Raw genomic sequence first — 19904 nt, forward strand, 5'->3', positions numbered from 1 at the left:
TAACCCTGAGAAAGCAGTACTGAACAAATCTGAGATAGTTTGGCAATTATTCAATGTAACAAGCACAGTGATATACTGGCAATGAATCTAGATAATCAACTAGCTGTACAAGAGATAAAACATGGCAGTTTTAGGACATGGGCAGTATCTGTGATGTTTATGTTCGTTATTATATTTTTTTATTCTATGCACTAATCTGCACATACATGCTTTAAATGCTCTGGGACCAGGATTTTTCAAAGTAGTATTAGCAGTACTACAATACAGTGCTATTTCACTGGGGGGTTGAGGGGCGAAGAATACCAAGTTCAGGTTATATACTTTTGAAGAGTGCTGTCCTTTAGCCAGCAAGTTGCCCTTATGAAAGGATGACAGTAGAGCCAAGCAGAGTTTTCCAGCCCATCTTTGGCACCTGTGCACTAGGGCATACAGTTCTTGAAAAGTCAGGAAGGGAACAACCCATATTAAGCAAGAGGCCCAAAGGCTTCCCTCTAATCTTTGCTCTCTTCCTCCCAGAGCTTTAGCTGGAGGAACCAGATGTTGCAGTCTCCCTAATCACAGCCTGGTGGGACAGAGCTGCTCCAAGACTCGCTGTCCTACCAGGAAGGTCAGCATCCAGCTCCCTCAATGGACACGCTAACAGAAGTGGCCAAATATCAGTGACAATTAGTTATGTACATAAGGTTATTTTTTCCGCTTATGGTTTCTATATCTCTTGAATGCTCTTCACAGCAACATAATTAATTACCACAGCACTTTATCTTGTATACAGTCAGGGCCAGAAATATTAGAGCAAGGATAACTGTTTTGGCAGTTGGCCTCCGTACACCACCACATTGAAGTTGAAAGGAAACACACCCACATGGGAGCTAAGTCAGGACTTTCAGCTGTAATTCAAGGGGTTTGATAAAAGTGGGGCGCTAACCATTCAGGAGGTACAGCCAGTGGCATACACCACCCCCCATCGTTGGTGGCTCATAAATAATGGAACAAATAGGTGGCAATCAGCTGCATGGCCAGCTGTGGCCTGTTTCCTGGGTACCCCATGACCAAGCAAGCAGATAAAAGGCCTGGAGGTGGTTCTGAGTGTTACATTTGCATTTGGTAGCTGTTCACTGGAACTCCCAACATGAGGTCCAAAGAGGTGTCCATGCGAGTGAAGGAGGCCATCATTAGGCTGAGGAAACAACATAAACCCATCAGAGAGATAGCAAAAACAATGGGAGTGGCCAATACAACAGTTTGGAACATCCTGAAAAAGAAGGAATTAACTGGCAAGCTCAGCAACAGCAAAAGGCCTGGCAGACCACGCAAGACAACTAAGGTGAATGACCGCAGAATTCTGCTCATGGTGAAGAGGAAGCCTTTCACAACATCTAGCCAGGGCAAGAACGCCCTTGCGGAGGTAGGCATGTCATTGTCAACATCTACAGTCAAGAGACGGCTTTATGAATGTAAATACAGAGGCTTCACAAAAAGGTGCAAACCACTGGTAATGTTCAAGAACAGAAAGGCCAGATTAGCCTTTGCCAGCAAACACCTAAAAAGGCCTGCCCAGTTCTGGAATAAGGTTCTTTGGACGGATGAAACCAAGATTAACTTGTACCACAATGATGGGAAGAGAAAAGTATGGAGAAGGAAAGGAACAGCTCATGATCCAAAGCATACCACATCATCTGTCAAACATGGTGGAGGCAGTGTGATGGCATGGGCATGTATGGCTGTCAATGGAACCGGGTCACTGGTGTTTAGTGATGACCTCACTGCCGATCAAAGCAGCAGGATGAATTCTGAAGTGTATAGGGCTATACTTCCTGCTCAGATTCAGCCGAATGCTGCCAAACTGATAGGACGCCGCTTCATACTGCAGATGGATCATGACCCAAAACATACAGCAAAAGCTACCCCAGAGTTTCTGAAGGCAAAGAAGTGGGATTTTCTTCAATGGCCAAGTCAGTCACCTGATCTCAACCCAACAGAGCATGCTTTTCACTTACTGAAGACAGGACTGAAGGCAGAAAGACCCACAAACAAGCAGCAGCTGAAGGCAGCTGCAGTAAAGGCCTGGCAAAGCACCTCGAGGGAGGAAACGCAGCATTTGTTCATGTCCATGGGTTCCAGACTTCAGGCAGTCATTGACTGCAAAGGGTTTTCATCCAGGTATTAAAGGCGATCCTTAAGTTTGAAATGATGTTGGTTTGTTCCATTCCTTATGAGCCACCAACGATGTGTGTGTGTGTGTGTGTGTGTGTGCGCGCGTGTGTGTGTGTATGCCACTGGCTGTCCTTCCTGAATTGTCAGTGCCCCACTTTTGTCAAACCACTTGAATTACAGCTGAAAGTCCTGGCTTCGCTCCCATCTGGGTGTGTTTCCTTTTAACTTCAGTGTGGTGGTGTACAGAGCCCAACTGCCAAAACAGTTATCCTTGTTCCAATATTTCTGGCCCTGACTGTATATCCCCAACAGGACTTAATGTACTGATATTATGCATTTAGGTTAAAAAAAACCCAAGTAAATAATTTCCAAGTACAGATTGTACTAATGTAAACACCTTTATAATTGTTACCAAAATGGTTATAGAATGCCTTATTTGAGAGAATGTATTTGCGGGGGACGGCGGGGGGAGATTTAGGAGGAGCCTAAGAGGAAGCATATAAACAATTCATTTTTTATGTAAAATTTTAGTACTAAAAGAAGGTATACTGCGAAATTGAGGACTAGATTGAATTGTGTGAGTGTGTGTATCTACAAATTCAGAGGCAGACTGTCAACTAGTTCTTATCGTTTCTTTAAAACATCAGTAGCCAAGAGAGAGTTCTGACATAAATTTAAAAAACTCTTTGTCTCAGAAGCGCTCTATTAAAACACGAACTGTGAGATCACAACCCAAAATTAAGGATGTAGCCAATTGCTTTCAATGGAAGATACTGAACTGTTTCACAGAAATAGTTAGGACTTAAGTTTACTTCATTTTTGACTGGATTATGCTCTAACTGTTTACCTTTTTGAAATACAACTATCTATAATTTAATGTGGTTTTAAGAGTTGGGAAGGAACAACAGGTTACTGTCAATGAAAGCATGTTAGTATTGATATTGTTCTACCAAAACTCTATGCAAGATGACCAGTCCTCTTCCTTTATTCAAATACCTGAAGAATCCTTTAAGCAGTGAATCCTTCTTTTGAAACAGACTTTAAAAAAAGCAGTGTATCTTATTCATCAATTCACAAAGCTTGTAAATTTGGATACTATCCTTGAAAAATGCTATTGTTATAAATGTATGCTTTAAGTCTTGCTTTTAGGGACTATGTGAAATGGAATGTGAAAGGAGTGGCTTGTATATATCCATACCAGGATGACCTCACCTTCAGGAAACTGAGTGAACAGAACAAAGGTTGATGCCTTTATAAAGAACATATTAAGCTCCAGAAAACTGTTTCAGTATTCTTAACTACTTCAGTCAGCTTAACACTTTTCAAGTTTGGAATTAGAGAATGTATAGGAAAAAGGCTGACAATCATAATGCCGCTCTACTTTAGACAGTAAAAGTACACTTGCATGTCTAGTAATGACGATGACAATATTTAATCAAACATATTTCCTAATAATTATAATACACTTATTTTTGCTTTTGCCTGTCTAATAAAAGGGTCAAGCCTTCATAAGCTCTAGGGGAGCAATAGTTATTAAGTAAGTTATATCCTGGTCCCTGGGCACATATTCTACTTCACTCTATCTCAAGTAATGTGTTTCTGAGGAAAAAAGCAGCGTTAAGTCCTTGAAATGCAGTTATAAATACACTTACAACATAACCCTATATACTCAAATATTCCACTGAATTCAGTAGGGTTTACTCATTAATAAGTGTTCTTAGGACTGTAGCCCCAATGTAGCAGAATATTTCAAAAAAAACTTGTAGGACATTCTTCTAAGTAACTATGTTAAGGATTGATGTGCTAATTTCCCCAAAACAACTATTATAAATTCTGTTTTCTCCAGCATACCTCTTCATTGGCTTAGAAAAGCAAAAAGCACAGAAGACTCTTTTCATGTAGAGAAAAGAAGTGGTCTTCTGCCAGCCTCAGCTCATATTAAACCCTGAGGCTCTAAACCACAACAGAAGCTTTTCATGACAAGCACGTTACCCATGGGTTATTCACAGCTCTAAGGAAATGCTGCTTTAGCACGTAGTCTAGAATTTTCTCAATCACATATAATGACAGTGGGAACATCCTTGTTCATGTAGGAGCTCTAAGAGTGCACTGCATATAACCTAGGTGAGTAACAGGGCGGAGCATTGGGATTTGTATCTGGATTGTGGGTGTTCAGAGTTATGAGAGGCTAGAGGCAACTGGTTATAAAGGTGATCCAGCACGCCTCCCTTCTGCTCCCATTCACGCTAACCACTCTGACAGCTGACAAAGTTAGCCGTGGTTAGTGCAACTGCAAGAGAAAAAGGAGGTGGCATGTAGCTCTCCCTTAAAACCACTTGCTGCCAACTCAAGAGAGGTGTGGACTAGAAGCAGGGGACAGCAAAGGGTAGATCCTAAATGTCTAAACAATTTTTCTCAGGGGCTGATCTGGCCCCCTTTCCCCACCAATCTGTCAGCTGTCAAAGTAGCATATATGCAGCCTCGTCTTGTCAATTACCTTCTATGCTTCAGACTTTAACAGCTGAAAGAGAGAAGGCAATTGCCAAGGTAAGACTATGTATTTTTGACAGCCGCAATTTTGCATCTCTGCAATTTTGAAAAACTCCCCCCCATATATGAAAACGTTTGCGCATATTCCCAGAGCTGAAAAGTAACAATAAAAACATTTTCAGCCCCATTTTGCGCAAATGTCCAGACTAAAAACACCAACCCTGGGAACCAGTGACAGCCCCTCCAAAGTGCCGTTTGGGTACTGTTGGAGTGGCTGTCACTGGTGAGGGATGGGCTTAGCTGCGATTGCAAAGAGTGCTTGGGAAGAACAGCTCTTGCTGAGCAGCTCGCTGTCCTATGTCTCCAACCCATAATGGGTTGGCAGCACAACAGGCCAACCCATAGTGGGTTCAACAACCCCAACGCGCACACACAAGTCACCCTGTAGGAATCGGTCTGGGTTCGCACGACACGGCAAACCACCATGGCACGTCACCCATGATGGGTTGTCATGGTACGAACCCAGTCAATATAAAATTTTTATCTGTGGTGTTGTGTATAGGGTGGTCCATTCATACATGCAAGTTAAGATAAAGTATGTTTTTTACCTTGTATTTTATTGCTGTTAGCCGTCTTGGGCTCCCATTTTGTTGAAAGGCGAGATACAAATTTCACACACACACGTTTCAGGAATCGGGAATATGCACTGTTAGAACAGGCTATATGTCACATAACAGGAAAATACTGAACTGAATTTAAATATTCAATGTAATATTAAATAAATTGGTCAAATTAGTATAGAATTCTGCTCTCTCGAAACAGGTTCACTAAGACTTAATACATTCGCTTTGGAAGATCAGATTTATATACTGATGACAAAGGTGTCCAAAAGTCAGATTTATATACTGATGACAAAGGTATCAAAAAGTCAGACTTTGTAACTGCAATTAATTGACAGTGGCAACAAATTAATATCCAAACATAAAGTTACTTTGAATCATGTTGCTTTTCTGTAGCGTGGTTGCCAACATGCAAAAAACAACACATTACAGCAGGGTTAACAGACTATCACAAAGCCAATACAATTCAGAAAAGTCATGCAACTCTATCACAAGACGCAAATACATCATAAAAAGAAATCACACCACCTTCTGAAAGGACACATAATAGTTTATTATTTCCTTAGGGCATAAGCAGATTGTATGATTCAACAATACTCATCTACTTTCATCTCATTCAATTTGACAGCAGCTGTCATTAGTTTCCCCTATAGTTGAATTCCATAGTTCCACAAATCTACTGCTCAATTAATAAGGTTACAGAGATCCTATTTCCAGGGTGGGGGTGTAAGCTTGATACCTTTAATTTTCTATTTTGGAAAGTGCCATTTTCTTATCAATACTGTTGTTCTATATGCTATCATCTTCCTAAGCTGTCCTACAACTTCTGTCTTTCCCCCCACCATCAATTCCCCATGCCTGGATTACCCAAACCAGTGAGTTGCTTGCCTTTTCCCCTCCAGCTCTCACCTCAGTTGCATTTTCCACAGATCACCTTTCTGACCAGGCTTCCACAAACATAATTGCTATGTCACTATTACTTGCTATGTCACCTTGTTTTTGTTTACATTGCTGTCCATGAAGAGATGAAACAGTGTTAAGTGAAGAGCATCTGACTGTATTAAGAGTGATTGATCAGATATTGGAATAAGTCAACTGATTGGAAGAATGGAGCAGGAACTTAAGAGAGTAGAATAGTATGTGGAAGCAACAGTCACTGTACTAGTAGGATTAGGAGAAAGAAAAGTCAAGTGGAACAATAGTAACAGAAAAGGGCAAAGTCTGAAGAAAACTAGAATTTTATTTAAAAAAGCAGAAGGGAAATGTTAGAAAGACAAGGAATTAGAATCAGGAGAAGATATTGTCAAAAAAGCCTAAATAAAGTTCTTAACCATATCCAACCTCTGCCTTACTTTGGTACAAAGAAATCATTTTGATCTTAGTTTATGAGACACAATAAGACATATTTTGGGATTCACTAATCATAGAGTCATAAGTTGGAAGAAGTGGATGCTAGTCCACTGAAGCTTATGCTATAATAAATATTTTAGTGTTTAAAGGTGCCACAAGAGTCTGTTTTTGCTGTGACAGTGTCTTTGCTGTCACAGCAAAGTTGCTGTCACAACTTTGCTGTTTTTGCTGTGACACTGTCTAGCAGGCCATTGGATATGCTCATTTCTGGGAACTGACCTTGGAGCCCGTGCTCTGAAGTCAGTTCCTGGGAAACTGACTGTTCCTCTGGTCTGTGCTGCCTCCGAGGCAGCATGGAGAAGCCCCATCCTCCGCGCTCACAAGAGGAGCGCAGAGTGACTGAAAAAGGGCGGCGCTGGGGGGCTTTCCGGGATGGGGAGAGCAGAGCTGCGTGTATGACGCATCAAATGTGTCGTACGGCAGCTTCTTCTCCCGGTCGGCCCCCGCACTGCTAGACAGCCGAAAACGATCCCTCCGTACTTCTCCTGCCTTGCTTTGGATAGGTGGTCGCCTCCGAGGTTGGAGGTGGCCACCTACCTAGTTAGGATTGCACCCTAACAGAGTTAACTCTCTGAAAGTAGATCTATACCATGTCAGTCACCAGCACTAGAATTTTGGAATCAATGTATGAGGAACAAGGTCCAATTTTTCACAGTGATTGTGAATAGTAATTTAGAATTGCATGAGGAAGTCATCTAGTCACAACTTGAGGACAGATGATATAGTATAACTAATAAAATGAAGTAGGATTGCACTTCCTGTTCAGTCATGTGGGGTGGAATTTTTTCCAGTGCCTACAACTTTATGCAAATTAACTGAATTTTCATTGGAAATCTTCTGGAAAATTTTCCAGAAAACCTGTATCACTGTTCCTGTTCTGTAAGATCATATGGAAAGAAATGTTGCCCAGTACATACATGCCAATGTTGCAGAATAGAGCTGAAATGGCAGAATGATCCAGTGGTTTAATTACTTTTCCTAAGTTTAGGAAAAACGAAGGCACAGTAATTTAGAGCACATAATGCTGATAATCATCTTTAAAAACAAACAATTATACTTTAACTTTTAGAAACTATTGTTCTGGCATATCACAGGTATGATCCGGAAGAGGATTAAAAAGACTGCACATTGCTTCCAATATACATAGGCAAAGACTGTGTTTACTTTCATTCAGTCTCAGCTTTCATTCCCCCCCCCCCAAGATAAGTGATCTCTAGACCACATACTTGTGGAGACAAGCCTGAAAATATGTGTGTGTATATGCACATGCGTCTAAAAGATTCAAACGAAGAGGGCAAATAAGAATCTTTCACATGGGTTGTTTTAGAGATCTAGAAATTAGTTTATGATTTCACATATTTATAGACCAAGCAGGGAAAAAACATTTCCTAAAAATGAAATGCAGCACACAACACAGTTAAAAGGGCACTGTAGAACAGTACATGTCTATGAGCTTTGGCCTGGCATATATTATGTTAGACATATGTCACTGAAGTATTAGAAGAAATCTGCAACTTTTGGGTCATGGAAGAATACACACCTCCCTTAGCAGCTGGTTGCATCTCTATGGGGAGCCCATTTTACACTGGTAACTTGGCTACAGGATATACTTTTGTTTGTTCAGAATATCAGAAAGTCAAGTAATCAAATGAAAAATACTTTAAATGTGTAGATGCCTCAAAGCCTCTGTTCCCTCCCCCACATTGCTTGAACTATTACTCTGTCTAAATACAATGCATTCTTCAGAACTGATGAAGCACTTAATCACTGCACAACAAATTCAAACCTACCCAGAGGCAGTGCACATGGAAGTTTTACTGGATGAGAAGCAAAAGCTTTTAAAAGAATCTAATCTGACCTGCCACTGGGCAAAAACAGAATTAGGTCAGTCATCTTATAAAGTTATCTTTTCAATTACAGGTTCTGGATTAAAATGTAATAAATCTAACTACTGGGTTGATAACTAATACATTCAAAAACATGAATCAATGCCAAGAAAATAAGTAAAAAGGTGGAATCTTTTAAAAAGAGATACCAATTCAATTGGCAACATTGGGGAAGTTTTTGAAAATGTTTAAATCCAGAAAATTCTTAAAAGCAATCTGCAATTTAGTGCAGAGATGGGCAGAAGTTAGATGAGGATTTGCAATAGACTGGCAAGAGTTTCTAACAATAGCAACAAAAAGGTGGGTTCCCCCCACACACAAAAATTAGACTGCTGAAATGGAGAACGTTTAGGAGATTTGCGTGTGAAAGGACTGTAAGCTCTGTTCTTGTGCTAAAACGCATTCTTGGTCTGAGCATATGCTCAGAATTAAGGAATTATGTTCCTTAACTGTACATCACTTGCTTCACCTGTCGCTTTTTGTACCTAGTAGACCTCAGAGTTCTAGTTAAAAACAACAACTAGTAGATCTAGCATGCGTAAAGGCTGCCCACCCCTGATGTAAAGAATATGAAGAGAGTGCAAGTTGATAAACCAAGAAGTGAAAACTTAAAATCCTTAAATGGAAGAAAAGTAGACAACTTACTTGAATGACAAAAGAGAACTCAATAAGTAAGCCCCCCATTAATGATTGTTGGAAGGTTTCATATTTATCATAATTGGGCTTTCACAATTTTGCTCACTATGGCAAGTGTGTCACCACCCTCTAGTGAGAATGACAAGCAACCAGCCTTCCTCCCAATCCTGAAGCTGAAGAGGTGGATAGGGATCACAGTTACACAGTGATCACCCTCTCCCCAGCTCCAACATTTGCAATAAGGCTGGTGGGTGTTTGGACACTGAAAAGGGCCTTGGTTACCATCTACTGAAGTCCAATCCCCTGCTCAACGAAGGATCAACAATGCAGGATGCAACAACAGCATCCCTGAGAGATGGCTGTCCAGCCTCTGCTTAAATAACTCCAGTGAAAGAGAGTCTATCATATCCCAAGGCAGCCTGTTCCACTCTTGAATAGCTCAGGCTATTAGAAAGTATCTCCTAATGTTTAGCAGAAATCTCCTTCCATGAAATTTCTACTCACTAGTTCTAGCCCTCTGGAACAACAAAGAACAAGTCTGCTCCATCTTCTGTGTGACAGCCATTCAGATATTTGAAGACTGCTATCATGTCTCCCCTTAATCTTCTCTTTTCCATGCTAAATACACTGTTGTATTTTCCAGCTGAGCCATTTGAATTATCTCCAGTTGACTCATCACATTATAAACCTAATCTTCTTGAATTGTCAAAGCAAACTGGCTTACTAGCACAAAATGAACATTTGTCTCTTAAATAATTTGCATATTAGACACTTACCCTCACAGGAGGACTCCGTGCTTGTACTCTCTGCTGCTGGCCACTCTGAGAACTCTGCAGGTCTTTTGGAATGCAGTTAGCAACAATGCTAGTCTGTGCCCTTAATGAATTTGTGCAACTCACCAAACCACGAGGTTTCCGAGGCCTCTGCTTGATACCATCCAGTAGTCGAACCAGCAAAATATTGCTGGGAAGTTCCTCAACACTGCAGTCTACTAACGTCCTGCATTCTGGACATCGAAGTTCATTTCGGGAACTTACAATGCCCAACAGACACCGTTTACAAAATGTATGTTGACAAGGCAAAACTTTTGCAGAAGCATCAAGGCGTTCTAAACAGACAGGACACTCCAACAGATCCAATAAAGCTGACTCGTCCATCTTTGATCTAGTTTACCAAGGAATAAGCTTTTACAAAATTCATATCCTTTCTGAACATGTTAAGGGCCTTATGTTATATCCATGCCTCTTCACTCTTCTCTCTGAAATTTGTGAAAGGAAAAGAAAAACACAATAATAATGGCAAATGGAGGGTGATTCAACAGCAAAATTCATGTTTTTTTCATATATAGTCTTACAAATCAGTAACATTAAAAAACAATTAAAAGATTTTGCTAAACATGAATCCCTTCAAAGTAGCTGTGCTTAATGTTATGCAGCCTCCTTTGCTTTTAACATGTTTGGAGGTGTGACATGCACCAGGACTAGAAGGTTTGTTATATTAGTTGGCCTCACTAAAGTAGTCTCTGTAACAGTAGAGTAAAAATCTCTCACACAAGGAGATCTAACTGGCCTGTCTTATTAGTGAACTGTTCAACTTAAGTGTACTGATCATTAGGAGGAATGGTCCTCACCATATCACCTTTCAGTGGTGAAAGTCAGCAATAATAGCCAAGAGCAGAGTATTGCTAAATTTAAGAGTACTTTCAGACTTTCAGTATTACAGAACACATATAGTCCACTTTAATTACTGCTGCCATAAACCTTTAACCCTCTAGACACTTTCAAGATACTCAAAATTTAAGACATTTTTGTTTCCATAATAGATCAAAAAGATGCGAGAAACCCAATGATGCTTAAAAAACTGTACATGTTTAACTTCAGTAATGAAAGTCATCTAATTTAAGTAGGAAATACAATTCCGGGAAGTAAACAGCATGATAACCAAAATGTGGTACTAAAGCAAAAAGGGATCCAATTATTAAAAAGCTGCTTATTACATTATAATTAATAGTTATCTGTGGAAAATCCAAGTTTTCTACTGAACATTTGAAGAGCAAAAGACACAATGGATAGGATCCAGAACTGTGCAACTAATACATTGTCTGAAAGAGGTCTCTAGGCCTGTGTTTTGTGAACAGCAGCCCCCTCCCCATAACACATGCTGAATCATTTTTGAAATTGATGGAACTTTCCAAAGCAAACTGCGACATAGTGGGAAGGTAGTATCTACTGTTCAAAATCAAAAGTCCCACTGGGTGTGCCCAAACCCTTGGTGCATCTTAAGTAGCTCTTTGAAGCACAACAGAATGTTTTAAGAGATTGTATTCTTCAAAACACCCCTTGTCATCAAACTTTTAAACTGCCTGGAGAGGGGAAAAAAGATGAACTACAGCAGGTATTATATGCAAGAGTGCCAGAAGTACATTTATTAGACAATTCTGACTACGGATCCAACAGCAGCAGCCACCTAAAGAACCTAAATGCAATCTGTTTACCAAGAGAAGCAAACTCAATATTCAAATAATTTTGCTTTTGCAGCAATCTGGTGAAAAATGAGAAAAATATTCTTATAGGGAAGACTATCCTTTAGGCAACAGATAGATTTTCAATATTCATTACACAGATACATATTACATTACTATTACATTATTCCATTTGGAATAAGCATGCCAAAGATGGTTTGAATCAATAGCCAGTAACAGAAGGCTATCAGTACATGATAGTAGCAGACATAGCCAACTATTAAAATACAAGAAGATATCTGGTAGATTTGATTACGAACGTGAGACTTTACTAAAAGTTAACTTCAAGGCCTGAGGGGGGGGGGGGGAAGCAAAGGGGAACACCAGTTTACTTCCAAGACATGCAGTAAGGGCTTTAAGATTTCTGTTTTGAAGAGTGAGGAAAAAATCCCATGGAACCGAAAGTGACAGAGAGAACGCCTTCCTTGGGAGATGTAGACGGTGTAAATTAAGCATTATGGCTTCCAGTACGTGCATAGGATACGTTATAGAAATGCACACCTCAACATATAATAGAGAGAAAATCCATCTGCAAACGCATAAACGTAAGAGGGAAGACACTCGCCGGTCTTGGGATAACAAGCATTGTATACATAAGCCACCGGCTCCCATAACCGTGGAGGGCGAGTGCGGTCTCTATGGAGATTTCACCGGCGGTGTCTCGTTACCAAAGGTGGACAAACAGAAGACTCGCCTGAGCCCTCCTCACGAAGGCTGGCGATTGCTGATACGCGGGGGAAAGGCTCCATCTCCGGGGAACCTTTTCCCTCCCCTTGCTGCGGCCCCCGGGCGGGAAGGCAGCGGCTACAAGGAACCGGAGTCGTGGAGGGGGCACTCGCCATCTGCAGCAACTAAACCGACCTCGTACGCCCGCCCCCATTCCCTTAACTCACCATCTCCGCAGTGGCCGTCGGAGCGAGGAAAGGAGTCTCTCCTTTCCCCCTCAGTCCTCGCTTTCGCGCCTCTTTGTTCCCGCGAGGAGGAGCCGCCTCCGCCACGGCGCTCGATCTCTCACAGCGCGGCACTGGAGGAGCTCCTTTCTACGCTTCTGTTCTTCCCCCCATCCCACTTCCTTCCTTCCTTCCCTCCCTCCCCAAACGGGGGCCGACGCGAGAGGCCGCCCCGCCTCAAGGAAGGAGCGAGGCTCTGAGGTACGGACTGCGAGCAGGAGTCTCCAGGCGCGCAAGCCCGCCCGCCCGCCGCTTCCTGGAACTCCTTGCTTCCCTGGGCGGAGCTCTGTGTGCTTCTCCCCGTCTCCCTCGCACGCTGTGCCTGAGGGGGATTTTCCGGGAGACCGAAGAGCCAGCCTTCCCCTAAAGAGCTGCCATTCCCCTCCCTTTCGAGGTAGACCAGCCTTTCCAGCCGCCTCTCCCTCCCCGCAGAACATCCTCGATCCCGCCCAGAAACCTTCTCCAGTCTGGTGCCTGGATCCAGCCCCTCCACCCGCCCACTCGTTCCCTCAGGCACCCAGGCTCGGCTCTCCCTCGCAACGTTCACCGCGTCCCTTTAGTTTGGAACAATCTAAACCTTTAATCACGGCGTTCTTCTCCAGGCAAAGCTCCCCCGCCGTCCCCAGGTACTTGCTTGTTTCACCCACACCACAGGCAGAAGCAGCAGGGCAAAATGCGTGTAGCCAGGCAAGCCGACAACAGTCAGGAGAGAGTTTGGAGTGCACAGGCCCCAGGAAGGAAGAGGCTTTCGTAGTTATCCTGCTGGTGCAGAGCAAAGCAGAGCATGACAGGTAAAATGCAGTGACGCTCTCTGCGGCTCCAAGGAAAGCTTCATGTAATTTTCAGTCAGGAAAAAGAAGAGAGACGGTTCATTAAATGAAAAGGAAAGATTGAGGAGGAAAGACAGAACTTCATAATGCTAATACGGAAGTTAAAAGTATTGAACTGTTGTGCGTAGCAAGCAACCGAAAAGACAGGATATATCTAAAAATGATGCCACCGAACGGCTAGTGGAAATTGCACTGGTTCCATCCGAATGGTCATGGGAATACATTGCATTTCCCAACGGCCATTGGCATGCATTAAATGGAGGGTGATTGCTTGTTTGCGCAGTGTCTATCTGCCCCCTCAAAAGACTTCACAACAAGAGGTGATCCTTTATTTAGCCATGGGTAACATTCACATTAGAACAACTGAGTTTAATAGTTTCAGGTTGTGATCTGTTCATTCCAAGGATGACTCCCTGCAGTTGTCACAACTATGGCTGCTTTACGTATCCATGGCTATCATTCATTGTTGCTTCAACTGAGTACTTATATGTGTGAATGAACCATCAAGGAATAAGCATCACAGACACAATTGGCATACCACCCCATGTCAACTCAGATACAACACTTTTCAGAGGAGGCAATCTGCTCATTTGGCTGAAAGTATCAATTGATGAGAGAGCGGCAGCCCAGGCCCAAAGCATGTTGCCACCTCAAGTGGAGTGGCAATGCCACCCCTGGTGCTGGCGTTGCTGGCATCGTCCTGCTTCTGGGTGGCACCAGCAGTGGCACTTTCCCACCAGCCAGCTGGCCAGTGCTTGCGTCCAGGTGGCGGCTCCCCCCCTTCCTGCTCACCAGCCACTCCTACCTTCTGCCCCAGCCATGGGGCTCCTGGGAAACTTGTCCGAAATATCATGAGAGGTCTCAGGTGTTCCTACGGGGGGGGAGGACCACCCGGCAAGTAGTGGGGAGCTGCCACCACTGCCTGGACAAAAGCTGTTGGACGGCTCGCTGGCTGGATGATCGGCCATCCAAGTGGAGGGAGGGAGGCAGTGGCAGTAGGCTGGCCGGCCGGCTGCCAGGCCAGCTAAGCAGGCGGTGGGTCCTTTGGGTGGGGAGAGTGGCGCAATTCACCCCTCTTCCCATTCTGTGCTGCCTGATGCGCCTGCATCAGGCTGCGTCATTGTAGGGCCAGCCCTGGAAAGCAGAGACCCAGGAAGAGGGGTGGTAGAGGGGGTCTAGAGTGTAGGTTTTTACTTATAATGCTCTACAAAGCTTCAGAACTCCATACCTGATGGAATGTCTCCTCCTGTATGAATTTACCCATACAATAAAGCAGGGGTGGGCAACCTTTTTGGGGTGGAATCCTTAAGGACTGGCAGTGGTGGGGTGATGGTGGGTGGGACCTGGACGGGGGGGGGGTACACACTCTCCTCCTCCCTTTCAGCACTAGGCCAAGACATTTTTGTTCTTCCAGTCATTGTAAGTCCCTGTGGTGTGGTTTTTAGCTACTAAACTGGATTTGCATCCATTTCTCAGATCTTGTCATGGGATCTAGGATCTTAATCCTCCTAGAAGTTGTCTTGTAAAGGAAGATAAAAGGTGCTATGTAATGTTATTATGTAGTTGCATAGAGAGTTATATAAAAGGGAAACTTTTCCAAATTAATTTTAATGAACTGGTGCATAGGAAACATGATCATGTGAATATCTGGTAGCTCAAAGGAATAGGAATGCCAACAATATATATAGGTAAATACTTAATCAAAATGACTCCTATCTAAAGAATAGGGTGAAAATCTGTACACTGATATAAAACTGACCAAAAGGAAAGGTAAAGTTATAGGTCTTTCAGAGGATTGTAAAGCCTGAGAGCTTGGACAGAAATCTGGCAGTACTCAGTTTACTGAACATCTGCAGCAAGATTAACATCACTAACAAAATAATGAAAACTTGGAAGAAACTGATTATCTAGATCCATTTCAGTCAGGCTTCAGGCTTGGGCATGGGACAGAAACGGCCTTGGTCGCCTTGGTAGATGATACGAGGAGGGCTCTGGATAGGGGTGAATGCTCCTTCCCTTGTTCTCCTCGACCTCTCAGTGGCTTTTGATACCGTTGACCACGGTATCCTCCTGGACCGCCTGGAGGGGTTGGGCATTGGAGACACCGTATTGCGGTGGTTCCGGTCCTTCCTCTCCAGCAGTTACCAGAGGGTAGCACTGGGAGAGGAGGTTTCGGACCGATGGCCACTCACTTGTGGGGTGCCACAGGGTTCCATCCTCTCCCCGATGCTATTTAACATCTATGTGAAGCCGCTGGGGGCTATCATCAGGAGGTTTGGGGTGCAGTGTCATCAATATGTGGATGACACGCAGCTCTACCTCTCATTCAAATCTTCACCAAGGTTGGCCATAGAATCCCTGTCCAAATGTCTGGAGACGGTGAGTGGCTGGATGGGGAGGAATAAGCTGAAGCTGAACCCTGACAAGACCGAGGTACTTTTGGTGGGAGACAAGAGGAGGCTACGGGATGTTGACCCGGTGTTGAATGGGGTACGGCTACCCTTGAAAGACCAGGTCCGCAGCCTGGGGGTCATTTTGGACTCCCAGCTGTCCATGGAGGCTCAGGTGTCAGCTGTGAGCCGGACAGCGCTGTATCAGCTCCATCTGATATGGCGGCTGCGCCCCTTCCTTCCCGACCATCTGCTCCCATCGGTAGTACATGCCCTGGTCTCCTCTCGTTTAGACTACTGTAATGCGCTCTACGTGGGGTTACCCTTGAAAATGGTTCGGAAACTGCAACTGGTACAGAACGCGGCGGCTCGCCTGATTAAAGGCAGCCGCCGGCGAGATCACATCACTCCAGTGCTGAAGGAGTTGCACTGGTTACCAGTTTTTTTCCGGGCCAAATTCAAGTTGTTGGTTTTGACCTTTAAAACCCTATATGGTTCCGGCCCAGCCTATCTTAAGGAGCGCCTCCAGCAGCACCAGACAGGCCTTCTTAACAAGATCAGCCTCGGATGGCCTTCTCTCTGTCCCATCAGCCAGGACAAGCTAGACTGGTGGGGAGGAGGGAGAGGGCTTTTTCTGTGGTGGCCCCCACTCTGTGGAACTCCCTCCCTAGGGAACTCCGTCATTCCCCCCCTTTAATGAGCTTCCGTCATGCATTAAAAACGTGGTTGTTCAGGCAGGCATTTGGGGTGGGTTAGGGTATTTTAGAAAATGTTTTTATTGTAGAATTTTATTGTTTTAAACTGTTTTATTGTATGTTGTACATCGCCCAGAGTGGCTGGGTGACCAGCCAGATGCGCGATTAATAAATTTAATAATAAATAATAAAACGAAAAAGTACATGAGATGTCATAGTTACACAGCTACTATTTGGAAGTGAGGGACTGTGCAACAGATGACTCCAGACACACAAAACTTTGTGTGGAAGAGTACCAAGGAATTGACAAAAGTAATTAAGTCCTGTCTGGTAATAACATTTTCAAAATCTATGAGGCTAACAATTCACTATGGGAGCAATCCTATGGCCGCTAGACAGCAGCTAGACGGCCATAGGATATCTTGTTTTCTGGGACCTGACCTGCCCCCACTTCCACGCTGTCTCAGAGGCAGCGTGGAACAGCCCCGTCCTCCGCACTCACAAGAGGAGCGGGGAGCGGCCAAAAAGGGGTGGGTCTGGGGGCATTCCGGGGCAGGGAGCGCAGAAGTGCCTTTACGTACAGCAGCCTCTTTCCCCGCTCAGCCCTCCTGCAGCTAAACAGCCTCAATTGGCTGCCTAGCTGAAAATGCAGAGCAGGAGGAGCGCAGAGAGAACGATCCCCTCCATGTTTCCCCTGCCCTGCATTGGATAAGTGGTCGCCTATCTGGATAGGATTGCTCCCTAAGTTAACAGAATTATCTGTTATAGTATGTCACACCTCCTCTCTCTCTCTCTCTCTCTCTCTCTCTGTCCCATTAGAATGCAAATATGCAAAATAAGATGAGTACATGGAATATAATGTGCTATATTTTCCCCTCACAGGACCTGCTGTTTCCTAATATATGGATATTATAATGCAATGTAGTTTTGATTGAAAACTGAATAATATTTTATCACAATGTAAAATGGCCAAAAGTGTATTAGCCACAAATTTGTGGACTCATTGATTTTGGATCTTTCCAGATTAGTTTTTTCTCCTAATGCAATGTGCAGATTGAGTTGATATGAAGAAATATTCAAATGTGATCCCCCATCTGAAGAGATGTAGTGCCAGGAAGACTATACCGAATGCTTTTTCTGAACATTTGAACTGGCTGTAATTCTGTTTTAATATGTCTCAAAGGAAACTATTCCAGGGCTTTATACCCCATCTGATATCCTATTTCATATACATACGTATATACACACACACACACCTGCAGGTGGTGCAGGTCTCTGAGCGAGTATGATCGAAGATTAGCAAAGACTTTTAGTTGTGTCTATTATGCAGCAGTGAGGTTGGCAAAAAAATCTTATTACACCTGTATTCTCTCATCCTCGAAATGTCACCCAGCAGAATTGTTCTGAGCGGTGAAGAGCCTATTGGGATCTGGCTCCGGCTTAGAGAAACTGGGATTGGAACCCTCGGTCATTTGCTGTAATTTGCTAGGCATTTCGAGGAGAAAGTCGCTTATATTCGCTCAGAACTTGATGCCACAGTTATCGCAGAGTCTGGGGACGTGACCAGTGTTCTGTCTAGTTTTGTTTCCTGGGATCAGTTTCAGTTGTTGCAGCCTGCTGATGTGGACAAGATGCTTGAATCAGTCGTCCCACCACATATAACCTTGCCCATCTTGGCTAATACAATCTAGCAGGGGTGGATTGATTGGGTGGGTCCAGGGAGTGGTAAATGCCTCACTCTGTCAGGGGGTGGTGCCTGCCGCCTTGAAAGAGGCTGTAGTGCACCCTCTCCTGAAGAGGACCCCCCTGGATCCAGAGGTATGTGAGAACTATCGCCCCATCGCTAATACCCCTTTTTGGGCAAGGTGCTTGGGCGCATGGTGGCTGGGCAGCTTCAGACGTTCTTGGAGGAAACCAATTATATGGACCCATTTCAGTCTGGTTTCAGGCCAGGGTATGGCACTGAAATGGTCTTGGTTGCTCTGACAACCTACTCTGAGTGAAAGATGGGGAGTACTACCTTGTTGATCCTCCTGGATCTCTCAGCAGCTTTTGACACCATTGATCATGCTGTCTTACTGGATCAGCTCTGCAAGGTGGGAGTTGGGGGCACTGTGTTACAGTGGTTCTGCTCATACCTGCAGGGCCGATTCCAGAGAGTGGTTATTGGGGAATTCCTGTTCTACTCCATGGCTATTAAGCTGTGGGATGCAACAGGGTTCTAGTCTATCCCCGATGTTGTTCAACATGTATATCAAGCTGTTGGGTGAGGTCATTAGCAGTTTTGTCACCAGTACACTGATGATGCTCAGCTCTATTTCTCCTTGTCGTCGGAGTCAGCTGGGGTGGTGAAGGTGCTGGACCGATGCCTGGAGTCTGTAATGGGCTGGATGAGTGCCAGTAAACTGAAGCTAACTCCTGACAAAATGGAAGCTCTGTGGATTGGTGGTTCCCGAGTCTGGGAATTGGGTAAGCGACCTGTCCTGGATGGGGTTGCACCCCCCATGAAAGAACAAGTGCGTAGCTTGGGAGTACTCCTAGATCCATTCTTGTCACTGGAGCCCTAGGTGGACTCTGTGGCCCAGAGTACTTGGGGCCAGCTTCAGCTGATCCTTCAGCTACAGCCTTTCCTGGACAGGGATAACCTAACCACAGTAGTGCATGCAGTGGTAACTTCCCGATTGGACTACTGCAATGCACTTTACGTGGGGTTGCCCTTGAAGATGACTTGGAAGTTCCAGCTAGTGCAAAATGAAGCAGCAAGACTGTTGACTAGAGCATCTCATAAAGGTCATATAACACCAGTTTTAAAGGAATTGCACTGGCTGCCAATACACTTCCGGTTGGAATTCAAGGCACTAGTGATTACGTTTAAACTAATCTCATGAGACCTTGAATGCCTGAACAAACCTAGTCTGTTACCTTTGCCCTTAGAAAGTTATACCATTCCTCCAGTTATTTCAAATGCTCTTTGAACCTGGTCTAATTTGAAGTCATTCTTCTATGAACACGGAAATGTTTAACCCACAGTGGGTGAGCATGGTATTTCAAATGGTGACTTATCATTCCTTGAACAAGGGTAATTAATGTTTCCTTATCCCTGTTCAAAATGTTCTAGTTAATATATCAGTTGACTTTGCTTTCTTTGCTGCTGCATCGCATTATAGTCATGTTATGTTATAAGATGCCAGAAGTTTAAAACTTTCTCCATGCTCCAGTGATGTGTCTAGAGCTGACATTAAGGGTGCAATCCTATGGCTGTTAGACAGCAGCTAGACAGCCATAGGATTTTTTGTTTTTCAGGAACCGACCTCGGAGCCCG

At 43.9% G+C, this 19904-nt stretch overlaps 1 protein-coding gene across 1 annotated transcript in view; it reads right to left on the bottom strand.

Annotated features, from left to right (window-relative positions):
* SH3RF1 (SH3 domain containing ring finger 1) overlaps window positions 1-13095 on the bottom strand; it is a 91735-nt gene extending 78640 nt beyond the window's left edge. Inside the window, exons 1-2 of the mRNA XM_084856427.1 lie at window positions 12611-13095; window positions 9973-10454 (exon numbers count right to left, since the gene is read on the bottom strand). Of these exons, the coding sequence (XP_084712553.1) occupies window positions 9973-10353 (381 nt within the window). The 5' untranslated portion in view covers window positions 10354-10454; window positions 12611-13095. The remainder of the gene's footprint in view (window positions 1-9972; window positions 10455-12610) is intronic.
* Between the last annotated feature and the right edge of the window lie 6809 nt (window positions 13096-19904).

Source organism: Heloderma suspectum, chromosome 5, assembly GCF_057233095.1.
Source record: "Heloderma suspectum isolate Gila_16-S chromosome 5, 16-S_ref, whole genome shotgun sequence".
NCBI classification, from domain to species: Eukaryota; Metazoa; Chordata; class Lepidosauria; order Squamata; family Helodermatidae; genus Heloderma; species Heloderma suspectum.